The 22,807-nt window shown below is 37.2% G+C and overlaps 1 protein-coding gene across 3 annotated transcripts in view; it reads right to left on the bottom strand.

Annotated features, from left to right (window-relative positions):
- Window positions 1-4,633: 4,633 nt before the first annotated feature.
- Window positions 4,634-22,807, bottom strand: part of LOC138182567 (fibroblast growth factor 18) — a 126,408-nt gene continuing 108,234 nt past the window's right edge. For all 3 annotated transcript variants that reach the window (XM_069118567.1, XM_069118566.1, XM_069118568.1), the window contains exons 3-5: window positions 18,911-19,043; window positions 10,074-10,180; window positions 4,634-9,424 (exon numbers count right to left, since the gene is read on the bottom strand). In XM_069118567.1, coding sequence (XP_068974668.1) covers window positions 8,984-9,424; window positions 10,074-10,180; window positions 18,911-19,043 — 681 coding nt within the window. In that variant the 3' untranslated portion in view covers window positions 4,634-8,983. The remainder of the gene's footprint in view (window positions 9,425-10,073; window positions 10,181-18,910; window positions 19,044-22,807) is intronic.

Below are 22,807 nucleotides of genomic sequence, written 5' to 3'. Positions count from 1 at the left end.
GATCCATTAATCTGAGACAGCTAACGACATGGGAAATTTATATCGATGGACTAAAAAAGAGTCTCACGCGGAGGTAAGAATCGTTTCCGTTGGCCTCGTAGAGAATTGGGAGGTCGCTCGTTCAAACGATCTCGAGGGTGAAAATCCAGTGAAAGTACACCTGGCGCTACCGTCACACGCAACTACAAGGGATGTCGTGGGGCGGGGTAACGCGCGAAAAATCTACACGAAATTCCCTTGAAATTTTTCCAATGGCAGTGTGACCACCCAGAATGCTCGCACATAAATTCATCCATGACGGAATTCATAACAATTAAAGAAAAAGGCGTCGGTGGTCAGAATACTGTGGGCTGCCCGTTTCAATGTTTACGAAGGTGAACTTCTCATTGTCGTGAAAGCAACCACGTTGGTCAAGCCATGCCGACTTTTCATTATAATATGGATTTTAGGGAAAGCTGCTTTCAATATCCTGTGACACATGCATTCAAAATGCATTGCCTTTCTTGGACGGTGGTGTGAGTCTTTTAGCTTCAATTTAACATACGTTTTATTCAGTATTTCATACTAGATTTATGTATTTTGAATAATTTGCAAGTGCGTATAAGTATGGGATGGATTAATCTTATTTTTAATTGGACGAAACTCTTTATGGAAATCTGTTATTAACATATATGTGCAATTCAATATTATTTTAATTTCAACTTTATAATGTGTATAGTGAAGTACGTATCCGCCTATATCGCGTAAAAATGGATTTTTTTTACCATTCTCGTTCTTATGATTACTTTCTTTCAAGCTTTTTACTTGCTTTGTGGGTAGCTAATCTTGTTGCCAGTTATAGGATTGTATTGTAGTCAAGCGTGAATAGCCAAACCATACCTAATTCAGCGACTAATGGTTTCATTGTGACTGCCCGCATTATGTCACAGGATAGCAGGAAAAACGACATTTTAAAAATTTGTAAATAGAAACGACCGCATAGCATTTCAATAAAAAGGAATAGTTCGGAAAAATCAAAATATGTCAAATGTAGTATTTATATTTATTCACAGAAACTTCGAAATCCATATTTTTTGCATGATACGACCAGAAAACCTTCTTCGGAACCCTCGACACATTTATACCTTTAAAATTATACTTGAAAAATTATCAACGAGAATATAAAAAAAAAACGAATAATATACGAATTCACCAAAATCAACAAAAATTTCTGTACTTACAACTTACAGTATCTCATCACTATTAAAAATTGAATTAAATAATAATGCCCCGATAAGATAAAACCAATCTATTCGATCTGCTTTCATCGATCTATCATATTCATTTCAGAGAACGTTCGAAATATATCAGGACCGATCGATGTCCGCAAAGAGTAAAAATTGAGTTCAGTCCTAATTGCACTGTTCCCCTATGAAACTTTGTTTCGAAATAGTATGGTCTTGTATCTGGTATATAGCGAGCAGGGATAAAGATCAAGAAGGGATCTCCTCTAATGATCGCATTGATCGCTGACTTAATATTCTCTGGACGTCCGTACTCGATTTAACGAGGGCGGCACTGCTGTGGACCACAAAGCACGCGTGTGCACGCAGGTGAAGCAACGGCCGAGAAATAGACCGGCTATTCTCGATTCGAGCTGGCCCCTTGATCGAGAAACGTGCACCGCTGACGCCAGTTAGCTGCAGCCGCCACCAAGAGAAACGCGCGGGAACCTGTCCCAACCAGGCCGACAGATAAGAAACTGCAAGATAAGATACGCTAATTGAGAGATCTTAATTGGAGGCCGCACAGGACCTTTTCGGCCTTTTTCGTTCGCGGACATACCGCCAGCGTCACGGTTATTTCTTCCGCGCGTTCGTGAATCTCTTAACTTCATACAAATATCAAGTAGACTTTTAAACTTAGAAACTCTTTTTCGCTTTTATTAATATTTAATTTCGCGATATATAGAATATCTTTTAACATAATTTTTTAAATTCTTGTTACGTATAAGGTGAATATTGAAGCGCATGATGGAGAATATCGAACGTTTTCTATCTTGTTTTCAACACATTTGGAACTTATCGCATAAATACCCTGAAATATTCCTTGTACACATTAGACTCTTGTACTTTTTCAGTAACAGCAATTTTTCTAAACTATAATTTTAAATGGAAATGCAAGAATTTTTACTGGGGATTAAAGAAGTTCATAGATGACAGATATTGAGCAGAAACTGAACATTATTAATAACATTAAATATTTCTTCATCGCTTAGAAACGTTTGCGTTCTCTCGTTCTCTAAAAACCATGGTTATGGCGTAGCGTGCTTAAGATTTACCACAAGATCATTTAATAAAGATCTCCATAGAACTATGTGATGAACTTGACGCGAGCAGTCGCACGACACAAATCTAGTATTTTTCGTGGTTGATACCATCTGTCCGAGTATAGGTTTCACGTGAATCTGGTCCCCGAGGTAAAAGACACTAGATCGTCTGGGCGAAAGCGGATCGCAAAGCAGGTATTATCCCGTAAGATAAAGTTTCCGGTGGCGGAGCTCAAAAACGTCCAACGACGAAGAAGGTAATCTTAGGATCTAGATGCGGGAACGCAGGGTACGGGGGACATATGCCGAGGCAGTGGCGCGTGAATCTATACGGGACTAAGGGGAACGCATAGTGAACCGAGGTGACTGAATGAAGGACAGAAAGGGGTAGGAAGAGGAAGAGAAAAGGGGGTGAAACTTAACGGCTTCGTTGATTCCCAGACGCGTGATTTCTAGATCAAACACTCGAGAGCGTTAAGAAGGAAGTTGGAAGGGGTGCTTATTCGAGTCGGCCGGTCTGTGTAAGAAAAGGGGGTGTCAACGAGCTGTTACGAGGGATCGAAATTGGGGGACCCACTCGTTTTTTTTTTTTGGTTATTCTCCGTCTCGTTTTTGTACTACCAATTCTTCGTATTTCGATCTCTCTCCTCCGATATCCCCGTGGTAGAGAGAAAAAGGGGGAGGTATACAGCCAAGAGGATTTTTGGACATTATTTAAGAAGCCCTTCAGAGTCTAGTTCCAAGGAAATCAACGGTCGGAGTTGGAGTGGCAGCGGGAGTGAGTCTTGTATCTACACCTTCCCGCCCTTCTTTGTATATAGAAGAACGTAATACCTTCAGAACCATCGCAGTAAACAGAGAATCCAATGGTCCCGATCCGATCTGATCGCCACGAGTTGTTTGATTTTGGCTTTCGGCCTCGAGTGATTTGAGCGGATTTGCGCATCGACGGACATACAAGTACTTCTGGACCCTGGTAAATTCATTCTCAGGAAGACTAAAATACTCGATAAAATCTTCCATGAATTGTATAATATTCATAAAAGCCGATCGTTGTTTAATTACGATATTATTTCCATTGAATTTTAAATAGCCGAACGTTTTCATATCTCGATAGCAAAAAAATCAATGCTCAAATAGGGGACTTAACATTCAAATGCATTTTGTTAATGGACATTAAATAATGCCAAAATAAAATATTTTATGTAATCCACGTTTGCTTCAAGTGTGTTTATACATATTTGTATAGAGCAGAGTGATTTTTAAGATGTTGCTTAAGTAACTATACGATTTTTATTTGCAGATAATACTTATATATGATAGAAAATATTAAAAGTATCTCATATACTATACATACAATTTATTGTATAAATAAGGGAACTCTTATATAACATATGATCAGTCTTTTAAAGAAATTATTTTTTACAAACGAATGGAAGAACCTCTTCAAATGGCAACCTTAATTATCATATATCAAAATTGAAATGCAAGATGAACTGAATTTTTATATAGAAATGTTTGTTGAATTACTCCATATTTATTGAAGTTTTGATGAATGCTTGTTTAGGTTTTAATATTCCCTTCCAATCGTAGATTGCTCGCGTATTCAGTTTATATTTCACAACTCGTTACCATATAAACGGTTATAAATCATTTATTTTTCCTTTCTTTATACAGACGTTTAAGACTGAAGGGTTGCTTAATTACCAGTATTAAATTACCGGAGAATAAATCTTTGGCAGAAATTATTTTGTAATAAATTTATTCACTTTGCATAACTCGTTGACATAAATCAAACGATAACGACTTTATCACTATCGACTGGTTTAACAGCCGCTCCTTTAACACTGCTTCGTTCAATCTCGTATGAGTAATTACTATTACTACTAATTATTTCTGCTTGCACTGTATGTGCAACTTTGTTCAAATGTTTTTATTGATACTGACTAAATGAAAATGGCATTTTCTTGTTCTAAACTGTATTATAAGTAATCAGTTGTTATAATTATTAATATATTAAAAAAGAGTAAAGTATTAATAAATTTCATACAATATCCAATATAAGTAAAAAAATTCTAAATAATATAGATATAAAATATATTCGAACTAACATTTAACGCATTTTACTTTAGAAATAATATTTAGAAAGGTAACAAAGAAGATTAAAAACCTAATAAAATGCATATAAATTTTTCTATCTCTCTTATTATTGTTTACTAATTGATTTGTGGCTAAGCGTAATACGTTTGCGTAATAGTAACGCATAGTTCTATTATGAATAGTAACGAAGGATGAGGTGTAACTGAAATAAATACCACAAGTATGTAGCAGTGTATGAGCGTGTATTTGACAGTGTTTTTTTCTCTCTCGTACGGCGGCACACATTATTAGAATTCGCAGTACGTACGCGATTTAAGTTGGAATGTTATATTATTGCTAGTTGCTCCAGGCGTGCTGCACTCGTAGTAACGAGCTGCTTTACAACGGAACCAGCATTCTCGATACGATTAATACTGAGAATCGTAAACGGTTCGAAAACGATTTCGTTTAGCTCAGATGCCGGAGGTCGTTGGACATCGACCAGATAATGGCCTTGTTCGGTCTTTCTCATAGAAAAATCTGAGTTCGTGACTTATTGGCCGATGTCCAACGTCCGCCGCCCATGGAAACGCAATTTCCGATTTCCCTCGACGCGTGTACGAGCGAAGCACGTCCGGGATACATCGACACATCGATTTTAGTGGGTAACAGGTGGGTCTCTATATTACAACGCGAATTACAATGTAGAATAACATTATCATCATCATCGTCGTCGTCGTTCGTTATACAACAATCATCGTAATAATTATTATCATCGTTTCATCGCAATCGATCATCGCGGTGTGCTTAAGACAAATCAGTATTAAATATCTTACATACACATCATCTTCCATATATATATTTATACTTTACCTTTTTTTTCTTTATTCATTATATATACTATCTATCTATAGGGTAGTCAGATTCATCTCTCGTGTTTCATTCGTTTCTTTATATCCTTTTTAGCCGTTCGCGTTTGTAGATTGTGAGAAAGTAAAAAAAAAAAAAAAAGAAACAAAGGAGGGATTGATAGGTCGCTTCGGTGCTCGAGGTCAAGGCACGCGTCAACGACAGGAAACTCGACGAATGTTTTTTTGTGCTATTTTCGCGTCATTAAAAATACTACTTGTTTTCTTTTCTTAAATTGCTTCTTAAAATGCTAAACGCAACTAGATACTCGTGTCGCTCCGAAATATCGAAATATGATCGTAGAAAAAATGTGTGAAGTTTCGTAATATAAAAACTAAATGCCAAGTGACTTGACATCGAGCAAACTCATGATTCTAAGGAAGTACGCTCGTCGAGAATCGTTACGCGCTTTCCCGCAATGTACGTCGATTCTTTGCTTGTTGTTCGATGCAATAGAACAGGAATAGAAGAAATTTTCACGCGTAAATATCCGTTCTTTTAGTACCGCTTCTAATTGCTGCAAACATCGCCGCGATTCTCGACGCAGTGTTACGTGACGCTACGCTTACACATACAAAACGAGTAGGTTAATTTTTACTGGTGGAGTTACAATATCATATTACAATACAATATTTATTTTTTTTTCTTTCTTCCTTAATGGTCAACAGCTGGCATTTTTTATTCTGTTTCGCGCGCGAAATTTTATCGTACTTAGCTTGCACGCGCCACGCACCGATAGATGAAACTGTGAAATGAAACGATGTAGAAATAGCATTTTCCTAATTTTATTGTTATCATACTTTCGTTGCTTCGAAATACAATACAATAAAATTAATGGCGCATTAAATTTGATCGATAAGAAAGGCCACGAAAAAGACATCAAAGAAAACGCAACTGATAAAGTAATTTCACGTGTTTATTTTCAGCTACATTTTCAATTCATCAAACGGAGCGTGGCATTTCTACGAACAATTTGCTGTCTACTTTTTTTTTTCTTTTTAGCGACACGTACAAACACCATTCGGGGTGGAAATAGGGCCTCTACGCACTGCCACTCGTACGAAAATGAAATTAACTAATCAGGTATTGAGTATTTTCGGATTTAAGACTGATAACGTAAAGATAGAAGGTGAGAAGAAAATAAGTACAACAATGAGAATGATATCGAATATGGTTACTTAAAATATCGTGAATATGAATAGAAATATCGTTTCCATAATTATTTACGTCAAATAAAAAAGAAATTGCATTGAAACGTCACACGTCCGCTAAACAAAAGATAATATTCTACATATTATACAATAACAAATAAACCGATTTCGATTAATTTATCTTGAAGTATTAAAACGCGTTCTCCAAGAAGACAAAGAGGAATGAATAAAATAATGACTTCGTACGAAAATTCATGAGCGATAATGAAAAAAACGAAAAAGCCATGAAATTGGCGATAAGTAAAATAAGAGAGAGCAGCGCACATTTCAGTACATATACGAGGAAAAGGTGTTCTCGGGCGGTTTGGTTTCCGTAGTATCTAAACATGATTTCAATAAATAAGCTACCTAGGGAGCGAGTTCTTTTTGGGAAAAAGGGGTAGACGCTCCTCACGTGGCGAATCTGCGAAAACGAATGAATCAGGGATGGCTCCATGCGACTTTATTTCGTACTTTAAATTACGGTGTACACGAGCGGTTGTCACCGATTTAGAAAAGCACACAGGAGGTAAAGCTACACGGAAAGAATTCTCACGAGGCCGAGGAACGCTACCCTTTGATTCTTTTCGTCGAGTCGCCACCGCTTCATATATTCGTGTACCTAACCTAGTAATACAGTCTGCGATAGCGTCCTAAGGATTAACTTCATTAACGATCATATAATATATTACACGCAGTCACACGCGTTCAGAGGCAAATACGTACGCACGCCAAAATGCACACAAATAATTAAGCTCGTACACGAACACGCAGTTTAAGCCGATACTCTCAGTAATTATTTCACTCTCATTCCTATCAGAAAATAGATTTTCTGTATGAATTACACCCGTTCGACGCGATGAAAATCACATCGAAAGTAATAATCATATTCATTATTTCAAATACATGTATAAAATACTCAGAGATCCTGTTATTATTTGTCCATTACGTTGTCCAACGACTGTTTTCTGAATAGAGTTTACGAAAAATATATATACACTATCGCGTATATTGCTCTCCTGAAATTACTGCATACCGATTCTCTGTTTAAGAAAGTCTCTCTGTTCGTTTGTGTGTATGTGTGTGCGTTCCGAGTAGTCGACTTTCACGCACGCGTGTATATCTTCTGCTTTTCTTATATTTTTCTTTTGTATAAATAATATCGATTAGAATAAAAGGTAAAAAACGGTCAGGTGAATGGAGCAGCCGTTGATAAAGTAGCGATTCGAAAACGACCGCAACGCGAGCTTCGACATCAACGCGACGGTGAGAACTGCGTGTACGTCGCGAGCACGCACGCACGCACACATTATTCATACACGCAGGCAGGCAGGCACGCATGCACGCACGCACGCTACATTAGGCGGCGTAATTAGCACAGCGAGCGAGAGAGTCTTGCGCAGCGTGAGCTCTACTGCGCGAGCACGCCAGAGAGTTACACCTTTTCAGCGCGTCTCTATACCGGAAATATTTCCTTCCTGGACAAATTCCATCGTCACGAATAAACACGCGATCCGAGAGTATAATTATCGTTCCATTAAATTCCGATGATCGACATCGAGAGAAACGTTACGGCTAATCAACGTGATTCACTTTCGATTTATTTTTGATTAAACCCGATCGCCTTTTATTAAATCCAACCTACGTACACTCGACATGCAATCACGAGATCGTAGAATCGTTTAAGTTCGAAATTTATACCGAAGAAAATAATTCCATAGACGTATGCTGTTCGTGCATCTCTCCGCGCATCTATTGCGGTTTGTGACAGCGCTTGAAGCACGGTAGCTATCCGATTGCGCAACGATTTAGGCCGATCGCGCGCAACATATTCATCCATCGCTAAATCGACTGATCCTAGACTTTCCGACGAATTCGCATTTTTTTTCTTTTTTCTTTTTTTTTTTTTTTTTAATTTTTCTTCGAAACTTTAGCTATTTCTCGTATAGTTTCGTACGCGGAACTTTGGATTATTAAACGAGACAACGAGAACGATCGATAATCGATGAAAATGAAAGAAACAGTACGCCGTTGACCGACGACTGCCAACTAATCGTATCAAAAATTTAGCGATGGAACGAAAGGGGGGAGAAATTATGATATCGTGCATACTTGCCTGAAAGGATTCAGTCGGGGCAAGTGTGAAATGGAATTTAACGACGCATAACGAAAGCTCTAGCCAACAAGACTGTCATCCTGCAAGTTGGTACGCTCGTGTCTTGCGAACAATTTTTCGTTGTTGCTCGTCTCTTCTGTGCAGCGAAATTGCGGTTGGTCGATAATTGTTGTACGCAAGCGAGCAGGAGACACACGAGGCGAGCTTAGCTTTGTTCGTTGCGATCAATCGAGGCGCGTGCTTCGAGCCGCGTTTCACGTGATGCCGCGTAGTGGGTTCCTGAAATCTCGACCGTACGTTCCACCAGCGTATTTGGCAGTCTGATCTCAGGTTCTCACAGGTGTAAATGAGGCAGTCTTGATCGGCGAGCCAGTGCGCGGCTCAATACTTGTTGGCCTCGAAGAGAGGACTCTCGAGCCGTCTTCGCGGTGCGGAGACCTTCTCGCCGGGACGCTTCCAACTTCGATTCGGGTGTCGATAACGATGCGTCGTATGAACGATCTCCCTCGTACTGTCGGCCTGCAACAGGGAGTTCTTCGTGGCCCTCATCACGGGCGACGGTTTCCTCGATACCACGTAAGGATCCCGTGGGTCCATTCCGCCCATGTCCGCGTTCACCAAGCTGTTGTGGTGATCGATGTCGGCGTGAGGATTGTACTTGATGAAATTGAAGCACTCCTGTCGACCACGGTGGTTCTTCATCGGTTTGCCAAACTTGTTAAAGCCCAGATACCGCGAGCTATCTACGACGCTTCTGTATGTCAGATACGAGCCGTTGTAGTCCTCGTAGAATTGACACATGGGACCCTTTTGCTTCTTAGGCTGGAAACAAAATAATAGAGTCTTTTCATACTTGTATTTCTGATGCCATACACAGGCTTGCGAATGTATTTGGACACTTTTAGACGTCATTTATGAATATATTATCTTTGCAATAAGTAAAGTATTTTTGTGGCTCAGGTAATATATATGTTGCAAAAAATAGGCAAGTATTTAGCTACTTCTGAATGATAATCTATACCGGAACTTCATTTATTTCAATTTATCAGAGAAAAGAGTAACAGTTCACGTGTATGATAGAAATTCATATAATAGGTGTTTACTTATTTTAAGTTTAATGACGAGGAATTCATTTAATCGAGCACTCGTTAAAATGTTGTTCTGAAACGAACGGAGTTATGGAGTCTTGCTATAAATATACTTTGTTAATAATCTTGTAAAATAATAAAAGCAAAAACCGTTGTATTCTAACTGCCAGAAACACATTGATGATTGAAATCATTCATATTTTCACTCGCAAATTATACTTTTAGCGAAGATGTTTTCTAGGTAGCCACTGGTAAAGGGATAATATGAGAGATGAATATAAACGTCTGAACCGTACAATCCGGTGCATTTACTAATGCCTATAAATTTACTCGCTCTTTCACGTTGATGAAATATGTCTACTAATTGGTAGGCAAGTAATTACCAGGCCGATGGGTTTCCATCGCTTGTTGAAGCAAATGTATCGCTGGCTTTTCTCCGCGAAGATGTACAACTTCCTACTGAAGTCCTCGGACTGAGTCGTAAGTTTTTCTGTAACATTAAACGCAAAGACAAATTCAATTATCAAACTGAATAAATTACACAATATAAACTGATGAATATTACTATGAATCAATTAGTTAATATAAATTTTCGATCGATCAGGATGAATTACATATAATGTAATTCGTTTTGCAAATTCCTAGAATCACTTCAAAATCACGAAATAACTAACTATTCATTTGGAAACTATAGATTTACAACCGTACACTTTCAGAGATTTGAACAATTTTCTCTAAAATGTACAAATAAAAGCTTCTTTCTCTTTCATTATATACTTTTTCATATACTTTTCATATCATTGGTCGTTGGCAGTTCTAGTGTTAAACTACTCATCTCCACAATTCAATATCTGCATATCTTAAATATAAAATAAAACAATAGCCATTAACGAATTATAAATTTCCAAAAGATTCAGTTAAAACTATCTCGCGCTAACCTCATGACCGACGTCGCGTTGAAGAGGCAAACGAGTAACCTAAGGAAAACTAATGGAGTTTATAAAATCAGGCGAAGGCATTAGTTATCGGGGACAAACCGCAGGATACAGGAGGTAAACCGTTTTGTGCGTTCGGTATGCGAGCTGGCATATTTCCGAGAAGAGACCTCGTCGAGGTTTATAGCGCGAGTTGTACCTACATCGATGCTCAGAGACCCTCTTCCAGGCACTCTTCGGCACTGAGAAAGGAAGAAAAGGTTGGCTAAGCTTGCCGCCGAGGCTAGTTGGTGCTAATGAAGGAGGCACAGACCGACCGGTGTGTACTTTGCCACTTAGCGGGTCCTGTCGTGCCTCGACCCCGAACCGTGCACGTTGCGCTATGCTTGCTGCAACGGCGTGTCTCCCTTTTTCTTTCGCACCAGCTATTACGAAATTCTGCCGACCCGAGAAGTAGGCGTCCTTTGTTCCGGATAACCAAAGAAAAGAAAAAAGGGCTGGCTTACAGGTGCACAACCGACGCTTTCGAGCTTACCATTTGGAAGAACAGAGTGCTTGTGAAACGACTGTACCACGAATATCGTGCTTGTAACGGGATTATTTTATTTGTGCACCTTCGGAGAGATTTCACTGCTATATATATTCCCCAAGGCCCTTTTTTTTTACAGTGTACTATGCTATTGTTAGGTATAACAATGTTTCTAGAATAAAGCGTTCCATGAATTGAAAAAATAATTGCCTGAGTTCTTGTCGTTATCTTCATATTTGTGGACTGTAATACGATGACTTTAAGAAATTTATACGAATCGATCACATGAAAGTATTTTTGAAGAGAAGAAGATATTTTGTAAGACAGAATTTAAGTTTAGTAATTTTGTACATTCGATATTTATAATATTTATTAGATACTTGTATAATATTCTGACTTATGAAATGATTGTATAGTAAGTGTAACTGGTATATAGAGTGCAGAGAATTAATATTTAAAATTGTTAGTTTTATTTATTTCTTCTTTTAGATATTAGTAGTAGTAACTAGACGCGAGAGTTTCCATCTTGAAAGAAGAAGATGTGCAACTTTCAAGAATGTATGTAATGGGGTTGTGCACCTTGCTTAGTTCACAGTGATAATGTAGATGGAAACTGTTTTCGCAAACATTTTAGCAAGAATTAAACAGAAACTAAGTGGATGCTTGATAACTGTTGAGAAAAGTTTTATAACGAATGAATGGAAAGAACGAAGCAAGATATACATCGCTATTCGAAGTTGATGAAGTCAATGATAGACATCGATATAGGAATTTAGTTAAATTCGAAAATATGTAAGAAATATCTTGTCTATTTTTTTTAATTAATTGTTTGCAGTGGCCAGTATAATAAATTATTATTACCAACTTGGTTGAAACTAAGGTTGAGTCTTATAATTTTTAGAAAAGGTAGCTTCGTTTTAAAAATGTTACTAGTTCGGGTTAATAGTTATCAAACGTTTGATCAATATTTTTGAGTCATTCTCTATAGATAAAAAATCTAAATTATAGTCTAATATTTCCCAAATCAAAATATGTTCATACATAAAGGAAGTTCATATGATTTACCCGCATTAGCTTAATTTCCCGACGTCAAAAATAATAAATTTTCGCTGCCGTTATGAGACGGGGTTTCTTAATTGATAGACGCTTGACGATATAAAATATGATGTCATGATTATGAGTTTTTCTGGCTTCTTTGTTTGCGGGCCATATGAGAATGGGTATAAGCATCATACGTAGAGAAAAGGAAGGAGGTAAGTCTGCAGGGTGGCCCATTTGCTGGAGCCTCGTTAAATTCAAGTGGTTCTCGTCGGGTACCTTCCCAACATCGAAATCAAGAATGTCCCCGAACTGCCTCGTAAAGTCCTTCTTTCTCTCTACTAGCTCACCTCTCTTTCCCTCCTTCGTTTTCCTTTTACATTTCGTTTTCTCTCACCGCCTCCTACCAGTCTTCAGGAACCAGAAAAAGCACGAGAGGACTTAATCGGAGACTGTTCTCCGGCAAACCTACCGTGCTCTATACTCCGCGCCAATTAATTGTGCCACTTTTCTTAATTAATTGAATTCACCTTTCAGCGGATGTCTATCGCGACAACATCCCTCTTAGTCAGCGGGTCAATTTGTTCTTTTCTCAGCTACTAAATTTACCTTATCTAGGTAAACGAAAATTCTTCTCTCCGTGATTAACGTTTATAAGTCAAGTGTGTCTCGGTAATATTAATATATTGTATTTGTGATAATTAACAAAGAATGATAATTCAATTAAGAATTAAATGCAGTAATTCTCGAAAACATTTGAACGTTTACTATGGAACATTTTTATGAATATCTTATGTGTGTTATACGAAACTTTTTGAAATTTCATTAAGATCGTAATGAGACAAAATTATCGTGATTACATTGGTAAAGTTTAGAATTAATTTGAAGATGTATCTATATAGGAATTATACATTAATTAGAGTAAACATACATTTAGTAAATATTTCGTATATTGCGTAAATAACGGTTGATACAAAGTACAGCATTTACGCCAGTTCATTTAACAATATCATTTGACCCGCGAAACAGGACAAACTTAATATCCGACGTTCTAAAGGTGATTGAATTGGTTCAATTTGTTACCAGGGCCATAAAAATATCGAAATAATGTTATCAACGGCTCATAATAAAGCTGAATATCGTTGTTTTCTTCGAACTTGATAAAGTTTCACGAAAATATATTACATTAAGCATCGTTTAAGCCGCTATCGAATCGGAAATTACCCGAACTGCCAGTTAAAAATAGTTCCGTGAAATCGACGAATACGGAAATATAATGGGCATTATCAGCGATAAAGTTCCGTCACAAGTATGGCAAAACAAGTTTGAAACTATCGCCAGAATTTTTCCCCCTGTTCCGTTCCGCGACGTCCGCTTTCCAATATGAAACACGATGTGTATGTACCTGCGTGGTAGCAGCGGAGAAAAGTATGACGATAACAACCTGACACTAATACCACTAACTCCGGAGACGATATGTGTATGCTGTTTGCTCGTTCCAGTTAGCCATTACCAAACTCCTATACTTCCGATACCTAGTCGCCGTCGAAGCAATCGGCGACGAAACTTCGACGGTTCGTTTTGATATGATGCTTATCGTTATCAAATAAGGGAAGTGAGATCGTTCTGGCGCGGCGCAACGTTCCTCGGGACAGTGACGACTGTATGCGTTTGTTAGTAACTTGCCAGACGTACGATGACTCGAGACAGGCGTCACCGACACACTGATTGCAATGTTTTGTCTAACCAACTGCTAAGTAATCTCTCTTCTCCTTGAAAGCTTGTCAACCAAGTTTCGCGTGCAACTCGAAGCATATCTCGTAGTTCCGAGGAAATTGTGCGAAGATATGGGTGGCATTGAACGTTCAATTCTATCATAAGTAGTTCTTTTCTTCGTATGTATCGAATATTATTTCTGATGTATAGTTAAAGAAGTTATTCATGAAAATTAGAAATGGAGAATGCGAGAACTAAAAAATATTGTGAAAATGAATCTCATATTTTGAAATAGATAATTTATTGAAATAAAGAGACAGGAAAGGTGTGGTCATTATTAACCATTTTATTATACACGTACCTAGATATAATAGATATAGCGTTGTTTTCCAAGAAATGTTACAAAAGTGAATCAATTTTCATTGATATTTTGAGATTTTTAATTTTTTAAATAATGTTTCGAAACATTGCTCGTTATATAATACTAAAATATTGAAAATATTAAAATATTACTTATCGTAATAATTATATTGACATAAAACTTCCCCAACTTTCATCTTTGAATCTAGTAGGCTCTTTTCAATTATGTTATATTAAAATCCTCCTGGGTAGGCAATAACGAAACAACATAAAAGTATATAAAATATAGTCCATTAAACAAATGGATTTATTTAAATAATAAAGAAAATTTATAAAAATTACCATCTATACAATCGATAGTTTATGATCTTAAGCCCGATATACATATAATATCATATAAGGCGATCAGGCAGAGGGTTGAAGAAGCAGCAAGTAAATGTTGCGTTTCGCTTCGAACCTCTGTCTTCCGTTCTCCAAGTATCCCCTTCTCCCTCACTCTTGTTTCCTCTGATCGGAGCCGCCACGAGATTAGAGGCTGCCAAATGAATTAAAAGCCAATTTTAATCAAAAGCGGGCACCGGCTTTTAGGCACGATTACCGCCGATAATAACTGGTAGGATGGGCCCAGCGCATAAGTGGGAAAGAGCGAGACAGAAGGAAAGAAGAATGGATCCCATATATTACTTCTACGTGCTCTTCGCGATACAGGAACCGATTCTCTGTTCGTTATAGGTTCGCAACTAATAGCTTTTTTCTATAGGAACCCTTGTACCCCCGAATCTTCGTTCATCGGAAATATCTTTCGTTTGTTACAAAGAAATTCTGCCATTATAACCGATAGTAAAATACAAAAGAAACAAAATGTACAAAAATCCTAAGGTATCGACGAAATTGAAAATCGAGTAAGAAAAATTTCGATATTTTTCCACGAGATAAATAATTGCTTGAGAACCACTGCAGCGCCACAATTTCGCGGCGTCGGCGTTATGAAAGCTATAATATGACGCGAAAGCGAGCAGGCCGGTACCGACCGCGTAAGCAGAGGAAAAAAGTGCAAAAGAAGGAAAAAACGCGGTTATAACCGCGGTTCTTGTTATAAGCCTGGCACGTATAATAGCGTTCCTGTCGTTAACACCTAAACGCACGATTGGCCGATACACGGGATCGTCCTCCTCGGTCAGAAGCATCCGCCGTGAACGCACGAGATTACAACGGCACGCAAATGAGAAGAATACATATAGATACCGGTTGTCCCAGTGCTGGTCAAAACTATGACAGGTGAAACCCTGATTTGCTCGACTGACGCGATAATCACAGCTCTCCGCGACTAGAATAATTAAATTCCAACCTGAACGAACGCCGCTGCGGTTGTTATCTCTCTTTCTTCGTTTTCCAATAGAGTTCATTTTCTCTTTCCATTCTCGTAGATTTCTTCTTCGTTTCAAAGTTTCACTACGTGAAAGATATCGTAACTGTTGGAGATGCTGCTAGTCATTTAAGAAAATTGGAGTTCGTAGGCCGATTAAGGTTGTTTAATGTGATAAAAATGTTATGGAGATCGATGTAATTACGACTATTATACGGATCGGGGAGTGTCACTCTGCTTTTCAATCGGATAATAACGAGTTAGTAATTATTATTTGTCTTAACGCCGATAATAGTTATTATCGAATTATATTTGACACGCGTAGATTACGCGTTTTCAGTATACGGTTAGTGTTTATCGTTGATTGTAATTATCGTTTTGAATATAGTTGTTGGTTCATTGAACAGATATGTTAGTATCAAATACTTACTAGGTATTAGAAATATGAAATCAACTGATAAATTCATATCAATTTGCCATTTTTTATCTGCAATTTTAATTACGTTATCGCATCTTCAATTGTATTATTTTACTTAAATCAGTATTTAAATCAATTTGTTGGAAAGCACAAACCTAATTTCAGAAAATTCTCGTACTTTGCTGACGATGGCTATTGTGATACTCTAATTCAAGTTTCACAGATATTTTGAAATAGGATTTTTACATAAAATAAATCTTTATTCGTCGGTTTATTCATAAGTAAGGAAGCTACAGAGACAGCGATAGTCACTCATAAACTATTCCTCATAATTATCCAACTTACAAAACGATGCAATATTCTCAAAACCGAGGTACCTAATTAGCGACAAGTATGCAAAGAAGCAATTTTCCACGCGAGGTTAATTATCTTTCGTATCCGCCGACGCAGGAGGAATTCGCGAAGCCGCTAGCCGGCAGTTAAAGTCCAAAGCTTCAAGGTCGCTCTCACGGTGTCTGAAACTCTCGTGCAGTGCGAGTCGAGTCGGTTCATTTCACGAATGGAGCTTGAGTAATCGTCGGTCCGGAGAGGCTCGTTGTCGAGAGTAAAGTGCCGAGAGAGGTAGGAGATACGGAGTAACAGAAGGAAAAGGTGGAGGCAGTGCAGCAGCAACGGCAGCAACGGCAGCGGTGGCAGCAGGAGACGAAAGAGGTGGAAAAAGAAGGAAGAGGTGGACGAAGGTGATGGATCTCGGGGAGGTGCAGACGCGGCGCAGCGTGCGGCGCGAAAACTGGCTCCTCTGTTTGCACAAGCCTTCTTCCCTCCTTTCAGACCTTCCTTTTCTCCCCTACTTCGTTTCTGAGAGTCAGAAAAGGAGCCGCCTCGCGCTCACGCCGCGGATAGGGCGGACAGCTTGTTCGTGCCTTCGAATACCTTTAGAAATTCCAAGATACCGCGAAATCATATTCGCAACGGTGATTACGACTGTGCCTCTGTTGCAGAGTTGGAAAGTATTCGAATGTTTTCGAATAAATATTCATTTAAGATAATTGATCTAGTAAATTCATTGTAAGGGAATATTTTATCCGTATAATTATTCCTCATGCTTAACAAATTATTCTCTCTATTTATTCGAATAATTATACGGTAATCAATAGAATAGTGCGAATAGTTGTTTGTTTCCACTACTTTCCTAAGAATTATAAAAACAAAATAAAGAGATATGAAAAACTAATTTATAATACAATTATATACAAAGTCTAAGCGACCAAATTAAGGATTCAACTGTTTCTGGATTTGAGTACATAATTTGCTTCGAGTAAATTGTTCACTCTAAAATATTTTATTCAATTCCAACAAACTGCTTTCGTCACTGCAAGTTATTAATTATTTTCGTTCTTAACACATTTACATACGATTTTGGAATAATTAGTCATGAAATTACTTGTCCATACGTCCCGATAAGCAAGAAACGATAAATTTCCTTCGTAAGGAATCGTTGCGGTATTAAGACTACAAATTTTTCTCTCTAGCTGCTATTAATAACTGGATTCCTAGGGGAATGACCATGAACTGTGGTACAGGCATGACGACGATAGTCCTAATAAATAACCATAAAAAGGAACTCGTCTGGACAGAGCCAATGACGAGATAGATAACGTCTAGTCGAAAACAATCGCAACAAAACGAGGCAACGGGACCGCTTTGATTTAACTTGGTTTCGTAGCTTTTCCTTTGGTGTAGGTTAACATACTTCGCGGAAATCGAGTTCGGTTATTAGTTCGTAAAGATAAAAGCGGAGATCGGATGGGACCCACGATGGCGCTTGGTAGCGAAAGCGAACGAGATAAGGCCCTGACCTTAGGTCGATCGATAAGAATCCCTATAAATTCAGATCTTTACTGCTCCAGCTTTAGACTTTTATTTCTTCGAAGGAGTATCTACTATTAATCTATCGTTCGGAATCCTCATTGGTCTAGAGAACTATCGATCGGAAGAGATAACGTCACGGTCGAGTGCCTCGTGTCAGCCAACTGTACGATTCGATTCAATTAACCAATCGACCTATCCTGTGTACAATGACTGCACACGTTGCGACGATGAATTTATTCGAAAGCCGTTTAAATGCTGGTGTCGCGTGACTGCTCTCGTTTCCAATCGTTAACGATAAATTTTATTATACTCGATCGATCCATGAATAAGACTTCCAATTCTACATGCCTTTCACTAGTTTATCATCTTAGTTAGCATATACATGTTGCTGATACGCTTCGACTGCGATTATTATTCTTTCAATGGACACGTTGATTTACTAAACCGTAAATGTAGATCGACTATTAGCGTAACAGCTAAAATTATTGTCTCCACCATATGATATGACATTACAAATACGAAGTTAAAGATTTATTTAGGCGTGGTTTTAAGAAATTATTGACTAGTAGATTGCAGGTGTCTACGCAAAGTCGCAGTGTCTACTCATATCCTTATGAATACAATTAAAAGAATAGAACATATAAATAGAGAAAATTTCTATACCAAATTCAACTTGAATCGAGTAACTAAATAGAGAAAATTTCTATATAGTAAATTCGATGTAATCAAAGTTATCAAATAGAGGTAAATCTTTGTATCAAATTAAACTTAATTTAATATAATTTGTGATTACAAAACTAAATGAAATTAAATATGGCATAAAAAGTTTTCTTAATTATATGTTCACTATTCTATTCAGGTATAATAAATTTATCGTTTCTTACACGATAAAATGAAAAGAAGATCCGTAGAATAAGTCGAATGTTTAAAGTGTAAGACAATTGATCTTCTGGTAAAGTAGCATGATTCATTAAAATCCTACTTACGGTAAGGGGCATTATGATCATCGCGTCCCAGGGCCTTGATCGTGCGGCCAGTTACGGTAACATTGCCGCTGCTGCAAGTCGAATAGAGACTCACGGAGCGCACCATCGCCGGCACCGCCCCGCACATCACCACCTGCAACCGACAAACAATTTTGTACCGGTCTAAATCTCTGCAAAACCAATCGTAAATTATAATGAGTACGTTATCGGAATTCTTGTCCATCTTAATAAAGAAAACTCACGGGGAAGTTACATGTTCGAACCGACGAAAGAAATCAGACATTTCTATTTAGAAATATAAAGCTTTATTAACCAATTCGATGGAAGTAAAAATCAAAAATTAATTCTTACTAAGAAATGATGTCCGAAAATTATTTCATATATTGGTAACATAATTGTAGGTAACTTTACTATAGTATGAATTTCGTTTTTATATTCGTGTATATAAATGTAAGTAGAAAGTTTATTAAATTCTTAGAACAACTTCGTCATACATACTGCTGATCTCTATTTTACATGTACAGGGTATGTCAAAGAAGTTGTCGCAGCTTTATTTAAAAAAGAAATTAAAGAAATTTATTGAAATAAGAATAACCATTTTATTAAATAGAATTATGTTTCCTTATATTTTTGCATCATTCTTTTCTGTCATAAAAGAAACAAAGAATTTTGTTAGTCGTCTAGAGGATTACAATATTTGAAATATAATTGTTGCATATTTGCGTCAATTTGAAAGTGTCCAAATACTTGTAAACGGTAGTGAATGTAAATCGGTGTATTATCGCAAGATTGACCATCGCTACTTGTTATTCAAGAAGTGATAAATGGCAGCAGCATCGTTAAAATAGACAATCAATTTTTAGTACATATTTTGAAAGGATAAAATAACAGACAGGAATTTACAAAGGATGTTTCCAGTTCGACGACCGAACATGAAAACGTTAAAGACGTCGCAATTCCTTCACGACTGCGGGCAAGAACATTTTTACGACAGATTCACATATCATGGCATCGAATCATTCGTTGAGTCGTTCACGCGGAACCTTTTTGCGGTTCATTCGTGAGAATAAAAATGCACAAGGCATCGAAGAAAGATAGAGAAACATCGTTACAGCAGAGACCACAAAAGATGAATACCGACAAGATTTGTTAACGAGCGAACACGAGCTGTCCATTAATGGTCGTAGAATCTGACACTTCTTTTATTCCAAGAATGGCGCCGTAACAACGTTATGATGGCAAGACTACAGATCTTGTCAGGCCAAGTAGGTGCTTTGTACAGTTAAAGTATCATAAAGTACTTCTCTTTTGGCCTAAATATAAAAATAATGTTCAATTAATTACGTAAAATCGTACACTTAATTCTCACAATACGTTCGCTTAAAAATAAAATTCGTATCTGTTTATATACACATTTTATAAAGTAGAAAATATCTCTGAATGGTTATTTCGTGATATTTATTGCAAGTAAATTTACATGCATATTATCTTTTGGTTCACTTGTGAAAAAGGTATCTCATCAGAAATTTTAATGGAGCCGACTTAAATCTCTTCGTTGACACACGCGTACAAACGACGAGAGACATAAAAAAGCCTGAGCGTAATAAAAAATATTAATTTATGATTATACATGCTAATCTGTTAAAATTAGTCAATAACTTTTACATATTACCCGAACCTTACGATGAGAAGTTATACTGTTTCAATTTCTCTTGGAAACTGACCACGGTTGAAAGTATGGATAAGACTAACCACTATAAACCCGTTGCTTTCGTATCTTTTAAACGTTAAACATACGGCTGTGGTTAACAGTTTTTCTAACAACGAGGTTGCTGCACGCGACCATTGCATTTTCACGTAGCCGCATTGCAGTATTATATATTCTAACGATAAACTCTCAATTTTCTAGTTAATTCCACGTCACCATTACGACGAACGTATGTTGTATTGCGGTTGTTGTAAAAGTCTTTTAAGAATTACGCGAGGGAACAATTCTAAACGCAAATGAAACGTCTTGGCAATTTTACGCGTTGGTTGTTCATTAAATTCTCACATAACTGTTGCATCGTCGAGGTTATAGTTATTCATTTGTATTAATTTCAATTTACTCGAGAACGATTTCACTAAGAAACATCTAAATTTATCGACGCGAACTCGTTTAATTACTTATTGGACAAACCATTTATCGCGCTACTCGCAACCGCTACTGGAGACACATAAACTTCGTTTAAATTCGATTCTGTCCATAACAATTCTATCGTAGCTATCGTCCTGTATCGTTCTTGATGCCTTTTATCGATCGTAGATCATAATTCGCGCTAAAGCAGAATGTGCAACGTTCGTTTCTCACACAATTGAAGTTATTATATTTAAGTTACATATTGATTTATTATGCTACTTAATAATGAAGTAGGAAAAATTGAAGCATGTTAATGAAATATGATTTATTCGATAGGTAATAGAAAACAATTCAATAAATTTTAATTAACTTATGATCTCCCATATCTATAGATAACCGTTGTATTCACGTATGTTACTGTGTGATAATCGTTGTAATTTTAATAAAAAACTGCATATTCTGATAAATTATAAAAAACAGTTTCAGTCGGTATCGTTTTAAAATAATTATAACGAGAAACATTAATTAGTCAGGAGATACGAAATCACTTTTGGAAGATTATTTCGATAATTATTCGGCTCGTTCACGTTTTATCGATTCCATTAATCGTTCTCGAATAGCTCAATTAACGATGCAATCAAGTTTATCGAAGTTAGCGTACACGAAAGCTTGAACTAACGATAGTAAGTTTCGAAGTTGAACTAATGGACGAAGTTCAAGTACGGAAGCTGGAACATAGAAACGTCGAAAGAAAAGTTTACTGCATACTTTAACGTACTACTCGAACTTAGAAAGAGACCATTAAAACGAGAATAGATGTAGATAGCCTCGTTTCGTGCAAAATGGAGACCCAAATTGCAAGGTAAATACTTTTACGTGTACCGGCTAAAAAATGTGCAAGACGTTGAATCGTATAGTTCGACGGTTTATACAAGGACGAACACTCAATCATGCACGACATTCAATGAAAAAAAAAATTGGAATCGACAAGGAGAACTGCAAATGACCATAAATTGACTTCTTCGAAGGCGTACCACTGACTACATACAGTCACTTGCAAAAGTCCATATACATTTTTTAAATTTGATATATTATAATAAAAATATTAGCTCTAGCGTAATATTTATAGCATCCAAGTTTATATTATGTGAGCACGTATTTTAAAAAATAACGGAATTTATTACACATATTAAAAGAACGTATTCAAGAAGAAGTATCAATTCCTTCAGGATATTCGTTAATATACCGAGCAAATTCATTTTCAATTCATTCATTCAATTCAATTAATATACTCAGCAAATCTTGTGCTGATATTTACGTATACGTGACTCCGTTAAAAAGTGAGTTTTTAATTTGTCCCTTTTTTCCTCAATAAATAAGACAAATATAGAAAACTTGACGTGTATGTAGACTTTCGTAACGGACTGTAGAACCAATTACTAATCTGTACTAGGTAAAATGCACGTGAACGTAATCATCGATTTTCAAAGTCCTAGAACGATTTTTAACATGCAATCCTGTCGAAACTCGGCTTCTTCGTGCAACGAGTATCTCCGATCTGACCTAGTCACCGTTCATACACAAAGAGCTGGCACGTATCCGCTTTTGTATCCATCGAATAAGTATGCAAGTTTACGGATTCCGCACGAACGTGGCCAAAGCCCTCGTTCAAATTTTACACGGCTCGTTAGAGGCAACGTATCTGGGGCAGCAGTATTTCCCTTAAACTATGAACATAACGCGAAAACACTTCAGGCAGCTGGAATTCTTTTTTGAAT

The sequence above is a fragment of the Bombus flavifrons genome, chromosome 8, assembly GCF_040668555.2.
Source record: "Bombus flavifrons isolate JBK064 chromosome 8, iyBomFlav1_principal, whole genome shotgun sequence".
Taxonomy (NCBI): domain Eukaryota; kingdom Metazoa; phylum Arthropoda; class Insecta; order Hymenoptera; family Apidae; genus Bombus; species Bombus flavifrons.
This window is presented reverse-complemented; position numbering and strand designations above follow the sequence as displayed.